The 17,983-nt window shown below is 34.3% G+C and overlaps 1 protein-coding gene across 1 annotated transcript in view; it reads left to right on the plus strand.

The window, feature by feature from the left end:
• Positions 1–17,983, plus strand: part of PATJ (PATJ crumbs cell polarity complex component) — a 319,938-nt gene that overhangs the window by 133,699 nt on the left and 168,256 nt on the right. The window contains exon 27 of the mRNA XM_090269550.1: positions 7,871–7,964. Within this exon, the coding sequence (XP_090125676.1) occupies positions 7,871–7,964 (94 nt within the window). The remainder of the gene's footprint in view (positions 1–7,870; positions 7,965–17,983) is intronic.

The raw sequence follows: 17,983 nt of genomic DNA on the forward strand, positions 1-17,983 counted from the left end.
GAAGGCCAGAAACCTAGGGAAGCATAGATGTAAAAATGTTATAAAACACCAATCAGCCATTGTCATCCTGATCTCTCTTTTCTCTTCAGCTGGGCTAGTTGTCCATCCCCAGAAAATGCCTTGCACACTTGGGAGTTTCTGAGACTTTGATCTTGGTGTTTTCTCAGCCTGGAAAGCCATTGCCCATATTGCACTTCCTTTTATCCTCCAAGGAGCATTCCCTAACATGAATCAGAATTAATCATCTATTCCTGTTTTCCCACCTCTATTCTAGTAGAATTAGTTGATTTAAAATTTATTTAAGGGTATGGTGTCAGTAAGGGGTGAATTTCTTACCTTTTTTCATAAGGATAACTAATTATCCCGCTCTTTAAAAATAGGCCCTCCTTGACCTACTGGTTGGCAAACGACCTTTGTCATATCTCAGGTTATCAGTTGGAGTCTGTTTCTGAGTTTTCTTTTCATCTCTCATAGTAAATCTTATCTTCTAGGAGAACGATTTCCTTTACATATTTCTTCTTCTTTAGAAGTGTCTTACCTATCTGTGTCCTTTTTCTTTTCCAGACAGGTTTTAGAATTGGCTCGTTAAATTCCACAAAAATAGCTCTCCAGGGACTTTGATTGGAATTGTGTCAAATCTATAGATTAATTTGAAAAGAAGTTACATCCTTATGATATTGAGCCTTCTTAACCATTAACATGATATTTCTTTTATACATCAATTTTTCCACCCTTGCTCCCCGCCCCTCACTCCCATAGTCAGTGCTCACACCATTGTTCATTCCATGGGTCCTTCATTTGTGTTCTTTTACTAATCCCTTTACTTTCTTTCAATCTGTCCCCATCTCCTTCCTCCCCTCTTACAGCTATCAGTCTATTCCATGTTTTGGTGCTTCTGGTTCTATTTTGCTCACTAGTTTATTGTGTTCATTAGATTCCACTTATAAGTGAGATTATATGGAATATATATATATATATATATATATATATATATATATATATACCATTTTAGAACTTACTGAATTTTTCTTTTATTTCAATTGTATTTTGTTTGTTGCTAGTGTGTAGACATAAAATTGATTTTATATATTTATTTGACATCTTTAATATTATTCTCTTATTCTTTCATAAAATAAGATCTAGTGTAGAACACTGGGAAAACCCAAATGCTGAAATAAAAAAATTAAAATCATTTGTAAACCCACTACCTAAAGATTTACTTATTAAATATTTCATGTTGAGCTTTCCAGTGTCTTTGGCTATGTTCTCCATATGTGTATATAAAGTACTGTTAAAAAGAATATAAATCTCATATTTTAATTCTATATGTATAGATTTTTATTTCTGGATTTTTCTATATAGCTAATAATAATCACTTCAGATAAAGGCAGTTTTCTTTTTCCTTTACCAGTCTTTCTTTTTTCTTGTTTATTATGTCTGCTAAGATCTCTACTATGTTTAATAGAAGTAATAATAGCTAACATTCTTGCCATTTTTTTTCTCCTGATATTTAGGAAAATGCTTTTAAATGTTTCATCATTGGATATGATGTATTCTTTAATTTTTTGTGGATAATCTTTAAGATTAAGTGTGTATTTGCTTTTATTCTTATTTTGCTAAGATTTTTATAATAAATGGCATTGGCATTGAATTTTATTAAATTGTTATCTGTATTTACTGAAATAATTGTGTGTAGTTAATTTTTTTTTCTCCTGAATCCCTTAATGTGGTAAATTACATTAATGGATCTTATACTTTGAACCTATCTTGATTTCTAGACTTAAAGAAAGAGAAAAAAATATATTCCTACTACTCATTTTATAGTCTCATATAACAAACTACAGATAGAATAGTACGTAAATGGAAAATTCCAGGCAAATCTCATTCATGACCACTAATGCAAAACCCTAAGTGAAATATTAGCAATAGGGAAAATAAATCATGATGAAATTTTCTTTTTTTTTTTCAGTTCTCTGAGAATTTGTGCAAAATGTTAATTATTCCTTAAATGTTTGGTCAAACTAGCCTATGAAGCCATAGTAAGTCTGTGTTTTCTATGTAGGAAAAATCTAAAATATCAATTCAGTTATTTAATAATTATTGAACTGTTCACATTTTCTGTTTCTCCTAGAATCGGTTTTGGTTACTGACTCTTTTCTAGGATGTATCACTATTTACATTTTTTTGATATAAAGGTGTTCAAGTATTCTCTTAATTTGTGTTATCAATGCTCTCTCCATAGTAGTTGGTTTTTCTATCTAAATATAGTTTTTTTTACACTTCTTTCTTAATCTTAAAAGTTATTTTCTATTTAATTCCTCTTTTTGAAGAATTAACTTTTGAACTGTGTTAGTCTTCTTGTTGTATCTTTTTCTGTTTAAGTAATTTTGTTCTTATCTTTATATTGACTTCCTTCTTCGTTAGTGTTTCTTCTCCTTTTCTCCTGCTAATAATCTTTATCAGGTAATAGAATTTATTAATTTTTAGTCATTTTTCTTTTCTAAAATAATCATTTATTTTCCTTCTGAGTCCCTCTTTACCTGCATCCCAAGATTTTAAGTTTAATTTCTCTCGTTTAGTACTTAGTTGTTTTTTAGCTCCCGACATGATTTCTTTTTTACCCTAGTTTATTTAGAAATGTATGGTTATATCTCTATTTGAATATTTTTTAAAACTGTTATTATTTTTTAATATATTTTAGTTATAATCAGAGATTGTGGTTTGTGTTCAATATTCTCTTACCTTCATTGAGACTTTTCCATGGCCTACTACATTGTCAGTTATTCTAAACGTATACTTGTGGTTTAAAAGAATAGCTGTTATCTAGTTATTAAGTACAGGTTTTTATGCAAAGTTGTTAAGGCAAATTAATTAATTGAGTTATTCAGATAATTTATGTGCAAACTGACTTTTAGGGGGGAAAGGTCAGGGTAACCTAACAATCTCCCCATTTGATGGCAAAATTAGCCTATTTTTGAATTTATTTTGTCAGTTTTTATTTTACATTTCTTCAAATTAATTTACTAGACGTTTACAAGTTATAAATTTCTATATCATCCTAGGGAATTGGCCATATTATTAATATGTGACATCTGTTTCATCTAATATCACTGAAAGTATCTCAGCTTTCTTTTTGTGTTTGCCTGGTATTTTTGATTGGAAATTTTTGAGCCACACACAGATTGAATTTTGGTCACCAGCCTGGGTGTTTCTCGGCTTTTAAGGAATACTCAAGGAATACTGGTTTTTCTTTTTTCTTTTTTTCCTTCCACCTCAAGTCCAGGAAACATTTCCTACTATAACTTGTGATCAAGATTTTGGTTTGTTTGATTGATTTGTTTGTTTTTAACTTTATTGTCAATTCCACCCTGTTAAAAGAGAGGAAAAGCTATAACTGAATTGAACACTCAGGACAATGTTAATTTACAGACATGTGCATTAGGGCTGATCAAGACTTCTTAAGGATTTGGGGGAAGGGTTCTGCAAAAGGAAAAGGAAAAGTAACATAAGATTGCTTACTGAATTGTAGGATTGTCTGTTTTAACCTGGTTGGCCACCTTCTTTGAGTTCAGATCTTAATCACAAATATTATATTCTGATTAGCAGTAGCATATACTATGGGTGCAGGATTCTATGGTTTGTTTTTGGCAACTGTTAATAAACACAGATAACAGGTAGATTCTGGGAGACCGTGGTATAGAAGTGTTATGTATAGATTGCAGGAGAAATCTTGCAGAATTATTTCTCCATCTTTTGGAGGTATGATAGGCTTTGTTTGCAGGGGTTGGCTCTGGAAGGGTGATGTCTTTACTTCCATCTCCCGCCTTGCTTGACTTCAAGTGGAGACTTGGAGCTAATTAATTCCCTAGCTCTCACTAGATAAAAATAAGTAGAAACTGCATGAAAATACAACCAGTATTGACCAAAAAGGAGACAAGTAGTTCAAGAGAATGGGGTGCCAGGGTAAGGGGTGGGAAGGAGGGATTAAAAAGAGGCATGGGGAAACTTTCAGGGGTGATGGTAATAGACATGATCTCGATTATAGTCATTGTACACTTTGAAATGGATGTGGTTTTTTATATGTTAATTATATATATTTCAATATACACAATAAAACTTTTAAAAACAAACAAAAGTCCCCTGCCCTCCCAGAGCTGGCATTCTAGTGGAGCAAAGCAAACAATATAGAATTCAGAGACTGCTGCTTTAAAGCAATTTGAGACAAGACATGAACACCCACAAAACATGGCATCTGAAAGGGACTGGAATATAAGATCCATGAGGGAGGGATCTCTGTTCTCATATAATCCCCATTGCTGGACACCTAACAGGCACACAATGCCTACTCGTTGATTGAATAAAGATCCTCAAAACAAAACAAAATCACTGGCATCAGGCTACCAGGAATTGTCACATACCATTCAGAATTTATTGATATTTCTGTTCCTGATACTATGTTACAAAAACACATTTTTGAAACTGTAATTTTAATGTGGTTAGTGGGTTTCTCAGAATACTTAGGCTATCTTATTGCTGGGGTTTTTTGAATTTATATTTTGATTCTAAGGTCTGAGCATTCATCAATTATTGGAAACATACACTGTGCCGGTTACTGCGCAACAGTCAGGATATAACGTCAAAAAGGAAACAGATAAGGGATCCGTCTGTGGGGACACAGATAATAAACACACGTAAATGAATAAACTGATTACTGATTTAATTACTTTGGGGAAATGAGGTAATGTATTTGATTCAGGAAAATTGCACATAAGATCCCAGAAGGAAAAAGATAAATGTATGATTCTTACCAACTTTCGCTTGTTCCATTAAACCAAATTGAGTTTCAATACATAGCAAGGATATTTGCACTCAACTATAAGTTTAATATGACTGTATTTTTAGGGACAATTATGTTGGTGAAATACATTATAAAAATTATTTATTCCAGGTGAATTCTTAAAAAGAGTACATTTTATTATATGTAAATTATACTTCAATAAGGTTAAGACTCATCTATTTCAAGTGAAAAATCTGGACATGCTAGACTCTGGGATTAAGGGGAACCTCATGAAGGCATTTTAAAAAGATCGAAATGGTCTTTTGTGAACTTCTTCAGGGCATGTTAGTGTTACAGGATGTATGCTGTCAGATCATTCTTAACAGCAACAAGTAATACAGTGTTCCATTCATGATATTCCACATTGTGCTAGACCTTAGAATTAGCTGATAATACTCAGGTTAATGGGTAAGAATTTGCAATATTCTTTTACACACACACACACACACGCAACACATAAACATGTAAGTATCATTCAACATTGGTATAAGTGTTTTTATAGTTTTATATCTTTGTTTATACTCCACACCAATGAGATCAAGGAGATCTGAGAGAAAGTACACCTGTTTCTGAATTTAAATGACCTAATCACTTCGATTTTGTGAATTTGGATTCTTGCATAAAAATGCTTTCGAGTTAGTGGTTTCTATGAAAAGATTTTTGTTTTTAATTAATTATCTTAAGTAATACAAGTTTATTTTCACTGTTTTCTTAAAAACTCTGGGACTATTAAGTTACCAGAAAGAGATTCTTTAGGAGACTTACATCTAATTTACTAATACCCTTTGAAGGTAGGAAAATATTGCGTACTCACAATGAGAGGAAAGAGCTTTTCTCAGTTTCATATACAGAGTGCTTTCAGTAAGAAAAACATAGAATTAGAAATTAAAAAATGCAGAAACAAAGTAAAAAAAAGTTCTGTTGCCACTGGGGATTTACTGTGGGAGCCAAGAAATCATGTATCTGGGATTTAAATATCTCATGAATTGCACCACTATTTAATTGGTTCTACAATATGAGTCTACTTGAACATCTCTATGGGACCTCCAAAACTGACAAAGTATAAGTTAAGAAAAAAAATTAAAACATGACCTATAAAATTATGTAAAGTGTACAGGTGCCAGATATTTATTTAACTCATTAATGAAAAAACTAAAAAGATGAGAGAATTGGAGAGAGTGAAGTATTTATAGTTGCTGAGAGAAAGGACGCTTAAGTAAGATTAAAATTTAGATACAAAACTGGTTAATGTCTTACACGGCAATGAAACTGTAACCTTTGGAGTTATTCTTTCTACAGGACTAATATGATTTGTATCTCGACCAGACAAAATTAATAAGCAGTGCTATTGGATAGGAACCATTTGCATCATCATCATTTTTCCAAAAGTTAATATTGTCAGAGAACCTAAACAGTATGAGTGGCAACTAGTTATTTACTCATATTTAAGGAAGGCCTACTTTGTACCAGGCGTTATTTTCGGAGCTGAGGTTGCCACACTATCTATGTTGCCATCATGGAGACTGTATTCACCTGGCCTCCTGGTATATACCTATCTCCAGCCTTCATTGCTGTGGGGAGAGGCTGACCCTGCCTACACAGTCCCCAGATGTGCAGTAGAAAGATGCCCCAGGTATCTGGCAACACACATTCAAACTAGAGGGAGACCAAGACATTCATATCCTATATTCTTCTTGAGAGTGTTGGTAGGGTTAATTAAATCAGTGTGTAAACAGTTCCCCCTTAAATATAAAAAAGTGCTATTAAAGAATTATATCTCTTAACATTATTTTAAAAGTTGGCTGTTCTTGTTCTGAGTGTTGTCTTTGACCTAGAATGATTTGGTTCTAAGGAAAAGGTTTTCCTGAAAAGAATTCATTTGCTTTCTTTTTTTTTTTTACTGTTCACTTAACTCTTAATATTTTTTTCAGGCAGAATTAAGGAGACACTGGTCAGTTTCTGTATTCTTTTGTTGCTTAATAAGCATTTCATATTTGGCATCTTCCCTTCCTTCATCATTCTTGAATTTTATCAATTTTTGGTTAGACACTATTAAATGACTCGGGTATGTGTTTTCCTTTATGGATCCTGGATAGTGTTCTGTCTTTTGGAGGAACTTATTACAAGCCTGCTTTCTGTAATGGCCCAGTGACTGCCCATTTACTGAAGTGTATCCTGCCATTAGTGGCATTGTCATATAAATCATAATTAAATGTACTTTGTTGAAATCCTGTAGCAAAACAAATCTTAATCCAATTGTTTTGGAATTGGCGGAGGCTTGGGTCTATCTGTTCCTATTCTTTAGCAACTTGGATCGCTCTGTAAAGTCTGGCATGTTTTATTTTTCTCAGCGTTCAAGAAAATGTCTACATTCTGTGAAGGTAACATGATCATAGAGTTTTGTTCTGCTTTAATTAAGAGTTTGAACCAAATATTGATGTGCTATATCATTCAGCATGTAAATTTAAAGATTACTTACACAGATATGCAAAACATATCCATCATAAAGATTTCTTTCTTTTTAAAAACTTTGAAATGTGTGTTGACTATCTACAAATTATAAATGAATATCTTTTCAGTTAGAAAATCTTGGTATTTCACTTCAAGTATGTTTTTAAGAGTGAAATCTGTATGTTCTACAGTTGAATAAAAAGTTTAATAGTAGAGTTAATATAGTGTATTGCTTTTACACTTGGATTTAATTTTGAAGTGTCTTTCATTTGAATTACTAGGTTTAGTAACAAAGAAAACTGTGCTTAACTCAATAGAACTGGCTTTCTAACTGGGGAAAGGAATGCATCCCTCTGGGTAGGTCTGTAATCTTAAGAGGTGTGTTTTAATTCCTGTTTTCTGTATTGGTGTGTCTACATCTCAGTCACTTTTACATAAACATAAGAAAGTAAATTACATTTGTTTTATAATCCTTGTGATATAACTGAGGCTGGAAGCAGATTATCTTTTTATCCTGTTTATCTTTGAAGAAGAGGATTGTACAAAAGCAATTCACCCTTCTCCCAAATTTTGCATCTTCAGAGGCAAGGAACTGCTCCGCCTCCCATGAAACTGCCACCTCCTTATAAAGCTGAAGACAGTGATGAAAATGAAGAAGGATATGCATTTACCAACAGTGAGTTCCTTTACATTGTTCAAAGTGGGTGCTGAATTCATTAAATTGTGCTTTAATGATTGTTGTAAATTATCAAATGCAATGCTGTGTGTTCTTAGAAAATGTGCATGAATATATCATGCTGAAAGAGAAAAATTACTTTCTCCATAACTTTTGTGACTTTATTTTCCTAAGCATTTCTCTTTGACACTAATAGAATCTTAGAGTGAATATCAAAAGCAACTGTGTTGAACACTATTTCACCTACATTCCATCCTGGCCTTACTATTTGGTTGTGAATACGTACAAAAATGCTAAGTTCTTGAAATTACATTTGACCCACAATGACTAGAATTGGATGTCAGTCCCTGATTACTTATCCTACTCAAATGGATGGTGATATTGCCAGTGCAACATCATATTCTCTCATTTAGAATTCCTCTCATGATTTTATTTTGCATTAGCTTTATCAAATATACATCCATCCATATATTTATTCAAGGCTTTATTTAAAAGAATTCGTATTTTATGCATGTAAAGTATGTGTAGTTAGATCTGATTGCTATTGTATATGGAAATTCTTTGGGGGATGAAGAGAATGTTCTAAAATTAAATTGTAATGATGGGTGCAAAATTTGTGAATATACTAAAACCTACAGGATTAAATGTTTAAGTGGATGACTTTTTGGTTTGTGGAATATGTGTGTGTGTGTGTGTGTGCATGTGTGTACTGTGTAATTCTTTAAAAATATTTTTATATACAGTGAAGGAGTTTGATATAGAAATTGAAAGGGTTGCACTTCTTGTGTGTGATCTTAAGCATGCCCTCTTCTATGAAAATAATGGGACTTATATCACAGGGTTGTGGTGAGGATTAAAATAAGGTGATAAGGCCTTGAGCCTGCCATATAGCGAAACTTCAAGAAGTATTATAGGTCTTATTATTGTTAATAATTACTATTAAGTTGGCTTTATAAGTTTATATTTTTCTAACTATAATACTAAACATTTAAATAAAAATATAATTTTATAATTATTTAGTTGACTTGATAAACGTTTGGTTTGTACTTCGCAATTTTACAGAGCCCTTTCTCATGCATTATTTTCTTTATTCAACAACTCTTTGTTGAAAGCCAACTGCTTTTTACTAACAGTGTTAATTGAGTGAGTCTGCTTTAAAACAAAGAACATAGCTCCCTTTTTTCTTGGTGGGGTCACAGGCCTGGAAAGGAGGATACAAATGCAGAGGTACAAATTTTGATAAATGTAATATAGTGCCTTATATATAGTATAGTTCTTTTGGAGAACTACATATGATGAATATGACTGATATGTGTGTGCACATGTGTACTGTAATTTCTTATTTGGATATAGATATTAGGAGAGCTGCAGCAGAGTGGAGATAGTTTGTTGATTATTCATAATTTCTGGGATGCTAGAATGCCTATATTTGCAGAGTTGTTAGGAAACCTTGTTTGGGCATGTAACTAAGACCACATTCTAATACTGGTTCTACTACTTAGTTGTGAATTCATGGACAAGTTACTTAACCTCTTCCTGGAGCACACTTTCCTACCCATATAGGGAGGAAGGGATGTCTTACTCTAATTTGCCTCATGGGACTGTTGTGAGAATTAGAGGAGAAAAAACATTTAAAGAGTTTAATATAGGGATTGTGATAACTAGTAAACTCTCTGGTTTCCATATGCCAAGCCTTCACATGTGTTATTAAGTCAGTCAACATACTGACATTGTGAGATCTCTAGTTTTACAAATAAAGAAACTGAAGCTCAGAGAAATTTAAGGAATATGTCCAAAATTAATACAACTAGTAAACGGTGCAAATGGAGATTAAAGCCACTTTGACTTCAGAGTCTGTACTATCATCTGCACTTACCATTACTTAAAAACCATTACTGTGGCAGAAGTAGGTGCAAAGTGATTGGAGGTTATCTAGTCAGTAGTACTTCGATGCCATAAAATAGGCTGAGCACAGCCCCCACCCAAGAGTTCCCAGGTCATGTGTACCTCTGTATTTGCATATGTGCACAGATACATTCACAGAATTAGTGGGATTCATGAAGGACACTGATTGACACTCACAGGAGATCCACTAGCCCTCTTGACTCCCAGCGCGCCTGCTCTGCTGAGCTCAGGCTCCCAGCAGGATCTGGGACAGACCTGAGTTGTGTGGCTCTAGGACAGGGGCCATTTTTCCCTTACATGCCTAACTGGTGCAACACCTTCCTTTCACACAGCCAAATCTTGGTCTGTTTGGGCCTGATGAACTGTTGCCCTCGCCCTGAGATCCTGCCCTAACAAAGGTGGGTCACAGCTGGCCTTGTTATACCCTGGAACTTCCACTGAATGGCCTCAGACCCATCCTTGGCACCAAGTTAGAACCTACATCAACCTGGTGAACACCATTTGCCCTTACCTGGTGACTCCCTGAGAACCTACCTCACATAACTCAAGTACTGCCATAGGCTCCTTCAGTGACTGAGCCTAACAGTCAGCTGGAGGTGAAGGCAGATCTTGGAGTGACTTGGGCCTTTTGCTGACCTGCCCCTGGGCTTGGTGCTGGTAAAAGCCAACTTTGGTGTTCAGCTTGGTCCTTCCTACTCACACTCAGGCCCAGCAGAAGCAGCCACTAACTGTGGTTGCTATGTATTCCAAATAGGTTACCTAGGGCCAGTCAACAGGCATAATCTGACATTGACCTGCACTAGAGTCCCTCCCAAGGGTCTCCCTAATCAACACACCCAGTGGCTAGTTTCAGACAACATCAGAGCAGGATCCAGTTAGTTTCACAAGTGCCATATCCAGAGGCAGATCTTAACAGACAACAGACCCTGCTGAGGCCAGTTCTGCCTCGTGTGTTCAGCACCTGCACAGCAGCTTGTACACTGTGTTGGGGTCGATACTCACAGTCAGCCAGCCTGAGGGTCAACCCCATGCACAAATGGGCGAATAGTAACAAGACTCAATTACAATGGGAAGATACACAATGCCCACATAGGGATATTCCTGGAGCACCCAGCTCAGGTGATCAAGGATACTGTGCGACTGGGTCCCACAGGACACCTACTACAAAAGGCCACTTTACCAAGACTGGCACATCTAGCAGATCTACCTGATACACAAAAACAAACACAAAGAAGCTGCCTAAATGAGGAGACAGAGAAACATGCCCCAAATGAAAGAACAGAAGAAATCTCCAGAAAAAGAGCTAAATGAAATGGAGACAAGCAATTTACCAATTTTGGAGTTTAAAAAAAAAATGGTATAAGGATGCTCAGGGATCTTAGAATTTCAAGGAACTCAGTGAGAACTTCAACAACATGGAAAAGGATATAGAAACCATTTTAAAAAGGCCAGTCAGAAATGGAGACTACAATATCTGAAATGAAGAATACACTAGGAGCAATAAACAGTGAGTTGGATGAAGCAAAGGGTCAAATCAGTGATTTGGAAGACAACGTAGCAGAAAACACCCAATCAGAGTAGTGAAAAGAAGGGAAAAAAAAGATTTAAAAATGACCTTTGGAACAACATGAAGCATAACAACATCCATATCATCAGGGTACCAGAAGGAAAAGATAGAAGCAAAGATTAAGAACTTACTTGAAGTAATGGCTGAAAACTTCTTTTATCTGGTGAGGGGAAAAGACATACATGTCCAGGAAGCACAGAGTCCCAAACAAGATGAACCCAAAGAGGCCCACACCAAGACACATCACAATTAAAATATCAAAGGTTAAAGACAAAGAGAGAATCTTAAAAGCAGCAGGAGAAAGACAGTTACCTACAAGGGAGCTCCCATAAGACTGTCCACTGATTTCAAAAAAAAAAGTTTTTTTCAGGCTAGAAGGGATTGGCAAGAAATATTCAAAGTGATGAAAAATGGACCTACAACCAAGATTGCTCTACCTAGCAAAGCTATCATTTAGAATTGGAGGGCAGATAAAGAAGTTCCCAGACAGGAAAAAACTACAGAAGTTCATCATCACCAAACCATTATTATATGAGATGTTAAAGGGACTTATTTAAGAAAAAGAAGATTATCAAAACTATAAAAATAAAATGGCAATAAATACATATCTATCAACAATTGAATCTAAGAAACAAACTAAACAATCAGAACAGAAACAAAATCGTAGATAATGGAGAACAGTTTGATGGCTGCTAGACTGGAGGGGACGTGATGGGATAGGTGAAAAGTTAAAGAGATTAAGAAGCACAAGCCAACTGACTTGGAGTCCGCAAGATCCTTCCCCATGTGGGAAGGCCACCCTCCCCTCCATACCCCCACTCTTATTAGGGATTTCTGGACCCAAGGGTAGGTAGGATGACAACCATGCCCAGCTTGAAGCAGCTAGAGGAGCATGAGGCCTTTGCCCATTGTCCTTTATAAGATTATAAAGGGTCTTAAGTCTGAGAGGAGGGAATAGTTACAGAGCAGGGATCCCCCAATAAATAAATAAATAAATAATTTTTTTTAAAAAAAGAACTGATCCTAATGAAAATAATTTTAGTAAAATAAAAGTGGGAGTATAAAACAAAAATAGAAATAGTTTCATTACAATGCATAAAAAAATTGACCATGAATTTGAATTATCATAGTGGCATTTGCCTGGGAATATTTGCATTAGTTCTTTGAAGATGAAAATTAATTAATGTGAATGTCATTCTGATAACAATATCTTATTCATACATACTAAGAAAAAACATTCACAATGTTAAATAGTGAAACCCAATCACAATATATGAAAAAATACCATGGCAAAGATATAGCTGAGCTTGTTAGTATTTACCCAGAATCCATCACCTCTGTTTTGCTCAGCTATCCACTGCCAATAGCCTATGTTATATACAATTTTTAATCAGTTTAGTTCTTTTAAACATTCTGTAGAATTTACTTTGGAAAAATAAAAAAGAAGCACAAATATGGGGCAGGACAGGGGAGACCAATGGGGAAAAGATGGAACAACTGTAATAGAACAACAATTAAAAAAGGGAAAAAAAGAAAAGAATTGAAAGAGAAAAAAAGATTAAATATGATAATCTATGTAAAGGGCATATTACCAAACAAAATTTATATATATATATATATATTTTTTTTTTTAAGCACAAATAGGTAGTTACAGAATAACCATGGGGATGTAAAGCACAATATAGGAAATGCAGTAGCAAAAGAACTTACACATGACCCATGGACATGAACAATGGTGTGGGGATTGCCTGAAGAAGTGGGGAGTGCTGGGTGGAGGAGGGCAAAGGGTTAAAATTGTGACAACTGTAATAGCATAATCAATAATATATAATTTTTAAAAAAGAAGATACAAATAAGTGGAAGCATATACCATGTTTGTGGATAGGAAGAATTAACATCATTAAAATGCCTATATTACCCAAGGCAATCTATAGATTTAATGCAATTCCTATCAAGATACCAATGATGTATTTCACAGAACTAGAACAAATATTCCAAAAATTTATATGGAACCATTAAAGGCCCTGAATAGTAACAGCATTCTTGAGAAAGAAGATCAAAGTTGGGAGGAATCACACTACATATCAAACTATACTACAAAGACTTAGTAATCAAAACAGCGAGGTACTGCTATAAAAATAGGATTATAGATCAAACAAATAGAATAGAAAGCCCAGAAATAAACCCATGCCTTTATTAATTACTATTTGACAAAGGATACAAAAACATACAATGGGGTAAAGATAGTTTATTCAATAAATGGTGTTGGGAATATTGGACAGATATGTGCAGAAAAATGAACGTAGATCATCTTCCTTCACCATACCCAAGAGTAAATTCAAAATGAATAAATGACTTAAATATTAGACTCTTGCTTGATTAAGATTTTTTGAGCAACTAGTAGTATATTTGGTTTAAATTTTTATTTTTGTTTTTCCATTGTAGACTCTGTAGTTGAACTCTACCTTGCCAATAGATGTCACTACAATCAACAGCAATTATAATTAAGATTTAAAGAATGTTAAGAATGTTCACATCAAATAAGCATTTGTTAGTGGCTTCTAGCAGTATTTCTATGTTCACTTTATTAAACATATTAATTTATTTGCTCTCTCCTTTTGTTGTTGATAGTGCAAAATAGGGGAAATGTTACAAAATAAAGGTTGACATTCCAGTCTTAAATTTTATGTAAATTTTTCTCACTTCCTATAGTTAATTATCCATTTTTCATCTTTATAATTAAGTAAAATAAGTAAAATTCTCTTTTTTGCCCTGTAATTGGAGATAGGTGATTGTTTAATTTTAGTGGGTTTTTTATTTTGAAAACTTCCAAACCTTCAGCCCTTGACATAATTGAAATGTATTTATTGCAACTATAAACAAAAAAATATATATTGTATTGTTAAGATCTTTTGAGCAGCATTTAAATTATGTTCAGGTGTCCTTGATGTTTTTATATATGATCAGTGACTAATTTTTCTACATTTTACAAAGAAAGGTTAGAAGATACTGTAGTAATTGATGGAAAGGTAATTCTGAAGTAATTGCAGTTGGTTGTGAGTATATGAATATATTCAGGTGTGCTTGTGTGGGGCAGGGTAGGAGATGCAATGTAGCTTTTTTAGTGAAGTTTAAGATACATCAACCATTTCTGTAGTGATTTCTCTGAAGCTTCTGGTTGTTTCTTTTTTTTTTTTCTTCATCATTTTCCCCCCAAAAGCTACCTTGAAGACTTGACAGCCTAAATAGAATTTTTAATGCACGTTTAGAATGTTAGTGAGACACAAACGAATCTTGCTAGGGGATGCCGCATGTTTAATGTGGTTCACCAATTTCTTTGTTATAAAACTGATTGAATGCCGTGAGCAGTAATAAGGAGAGAGTCAGCAGATGAGGGTTCCACTTACTTCGGACAGGCTAAATCCCAACTGCTGTTTCCTTTTAATCTGCATTAGAAAGATGCAACTAATTTGATGAACTATTTCTCAGCCGGAAAATTGGGTCATTAAAATGATATTAATTGAAGCTGGCCACAAAATAAATGGTTTTGTTTATCTCGCCTCCTGCTCCGGAATAGAGCTCTCATCCTGATGCTGGCAGGCTAACTGAGTGCCACAGTCGGCAGCACGAAGCATTTGAGGGTCAGATGTTGGGAAGCAGGGATTTTGCTTCTCCCGGCATACTTTCCCAGGCAGCTTTTGCCTCCTGACAGATGTGACTGTTAGCTTGAGAGGCAGCTGGGAATTAGCTTAATTGATTACTTCTCCTGATAGAAATAGACTGACAACTTGCCCTTACAGAGAATAAAATCTGAGGGGGAAAAAAATAGGCCCAAGGTCGACAGAAGAGAGGACAGAGTCTGGTGAGGATTTGAGCTGCTTCCAGCATTGACTATTTAACAGGAATGCAGATACCCTGAAGGGAAGGAACACTGGAACAGCAATGGTCCAAGGGGGTTTCCCAGGTAAGATATCTGTGCCTCTGTGATCTGTGGTTCTTTCGGAATGCAATCTTAAGCTGTTTTAGTATTGGTGCAGAATGTGGTTTTAAAGGTTTGAACAATAATGTACTAAGGCATTTATCTTAAGTGAGAGAGTGAGGGTACCTATGCATGTGCGAGGCAATTGTATATTAGAGACAAACCTTTAAAAATTTCCATTCATCTGTGTTGTAGCTGGAATCATCTGTATAATGTTTTTGAAAAGTAGTGTAGTTTATCAGACTGTCAAGAATATACTAGTGGGTTCAGTGCCAAAATTCTTAACACTGTGGTCACGCAGGATCCTCTGCTTTCAGAATTATAATTGAGAAGTCACTCTCCTGGACATTTATTATTATTGTTATTTGTTCTTCCCTGTAATCAGGAGGGAAGTGATTTACATTAGAACAAGGTTATTCTGATTAATTTAAAAATACTGACCATTCAGCATTTTGTTGTAGATGAAAGCAGATTATTATTAAGGAACCATAGTAGCAAACAGAAGGCTGCTTTTTCTAAATTGCAAAATAGCACCTTAAATATTATTTGCTAAATGTGATTGAGGTCTCAGTCATCTAAACCTACACATTCAAATTCATTAGGGGTGGGTGCTCAGCACTTGGAAGTATTATTAAGAACTTCCTTGGTAACATATGGTTCTTGAAATCATTCCTAGATTGGTAATATAATTTCATGCAATAAATTACTCTCTTTAGTATATGCTTTTGCCTGACTTTTAAAAAATTAATTTATTAACATCAGAGCTTTTTAAAAATCTAAGTAAGATACAGAATATTTAGACATAATAGGGGTCTTCTTGCCTAAGAGTATTGCCTAAGGGAAGCAATTGTAAACTCAAAGAGATATCACGTTATAGCCTCTCTTTTTATTTTCAGCAGTGCACATGCAAATTAGGTTATTTCCACTGCAACAACAAGATAATATGCTGCATTCTGATTTAAGCCAGCAAACCTTATTCCTGACTATGCTGTCAAAATAATTGAGCAAGAACTTTTCTTTTGACTAAAGTATAATTTCCAAGGATTTCAGTGTTGGAGTCCTGAGCTATCCACTATCCAGTTTTGTGATTTTGATGTAGAGGAAATGTTATTGCTCTTAAATGGTTGCGTCACAGATTCCCTGTAGTGACAACTGTCCATATTGTGTTTCCTTCTGTTCTACAGTTGGAATTGCTCTCATGTGTCTGTCATCTTCTCAATGCTCTCAAACTTGCATTGACAAGGCAACTACAGTAATGATCCTGAGTATTTGTGGGTTCTACCTGCTTTTCTTCAGACTCCTTAGAGTAGGTCATTTACTTTCTTTTTGTTTTAGGAAGCTTCTTGATTTTAAAATCTGTTTCCAGGCTGAAAATACCAGGGTGCTTCCTTATCGGGATTACCTGCCCTCCCTGATAATTTCCTTAATTTCTGTCTGACCATCTTGAAGTTGCCACTGGCCAGATTCATAAACCTCAGCAGAACCCTCACGAATCCCCACAGTGGGTTTTCCAAAAATTGAATAGAATATATCTAGTCAGTAGGAATTTCTGTCTCTTTTGCATTTTATTAAAATAATATATGAAGTCAATTTTTGGAAAAGTTATTAGCTATAAATGTGTCTCATAAGTGAACATGTGTTAAATGTTATATATATGTTACTTTTTCAGTGTTTCTAGTCAGGATTAATTGTTCATGATTTTTATAACAAATATAAGCCGCATTTATTAAAGGTTTCTATTTTTATATATACACATATTTAACTCCGAAGTATTTTAATGCTTTGCAATATTCTTTATATTATGGTCACTGCTCTGAATTCACTTAATTTAAAAAGCATCTTTCTAGTTCATGTTTCTTTTTAGCATATATGTATATTTTTCACATTAGAGCTGTTCATTTGAAGACTGCTCAAAAATTAACCATTAATGAATACATTTGATGAACATGTGACATAACTTAAAAAACTGTGTTTAGGTTAGAACTCTTACTGGCATGTTTTACAAAAGAAGTTATACATAGGATGATAGATAATAGATTAGGCCTCAGTTTGCAGAAAACTTACCTTTTCTTTTGTACTGCCTAGAAACTTGTTATTTTAAATGGGTTTATGCTGCTTTGATATCAGTGGTATTATATCACTTGAAAATATTTCAACTTTGTGCATACGAATATAGGTTAAACACTCCTTTTAATTTATCCAACTTGAACAAAGAGAGCTTTGCAATTTGAATTAGGGAGGTAGTGTATAAAAATCAAGTAGCATTTAAATTTATTTTGTTACAGAGACTTTCTTTTTTGGTGACTACAATGGAGAGGTAAGAAATATTACTCTTAGGTTTCCGTTATAGTTTCTTATTTAGATAGTTCTATATTTTTAAAAATATACATTTATGTGTTTTTATTATATTTCTAATAAGCCAAGACTCAAATACTTCTATAGTATAAACAATTCATATTGTATATTATAAATATATCTGTCCCAAGTTAATTAGTCTTATTATCCCTGTATTATAGATAGTAAAAATTTATAGAAAGGATAGGATGGTTTATCCATGGGTTGGTGGAA

Source organism: Furipterus horrens, unplaced genomic scaffold (genome assembly GCF_987537825.1).
Source record: "Furipterus horrens unplaced genomic scaffold, mFurHor1.1.pri manual_scaffold_3, whole genome shotgun sequence".
Taxonomy (NCBI): domain Eukaryota; kingdom Metazoa; phylum Chordata; class Mammalia; order Chiroptera; family Furipteridae; genus Furipterus; species Furipterus horrens.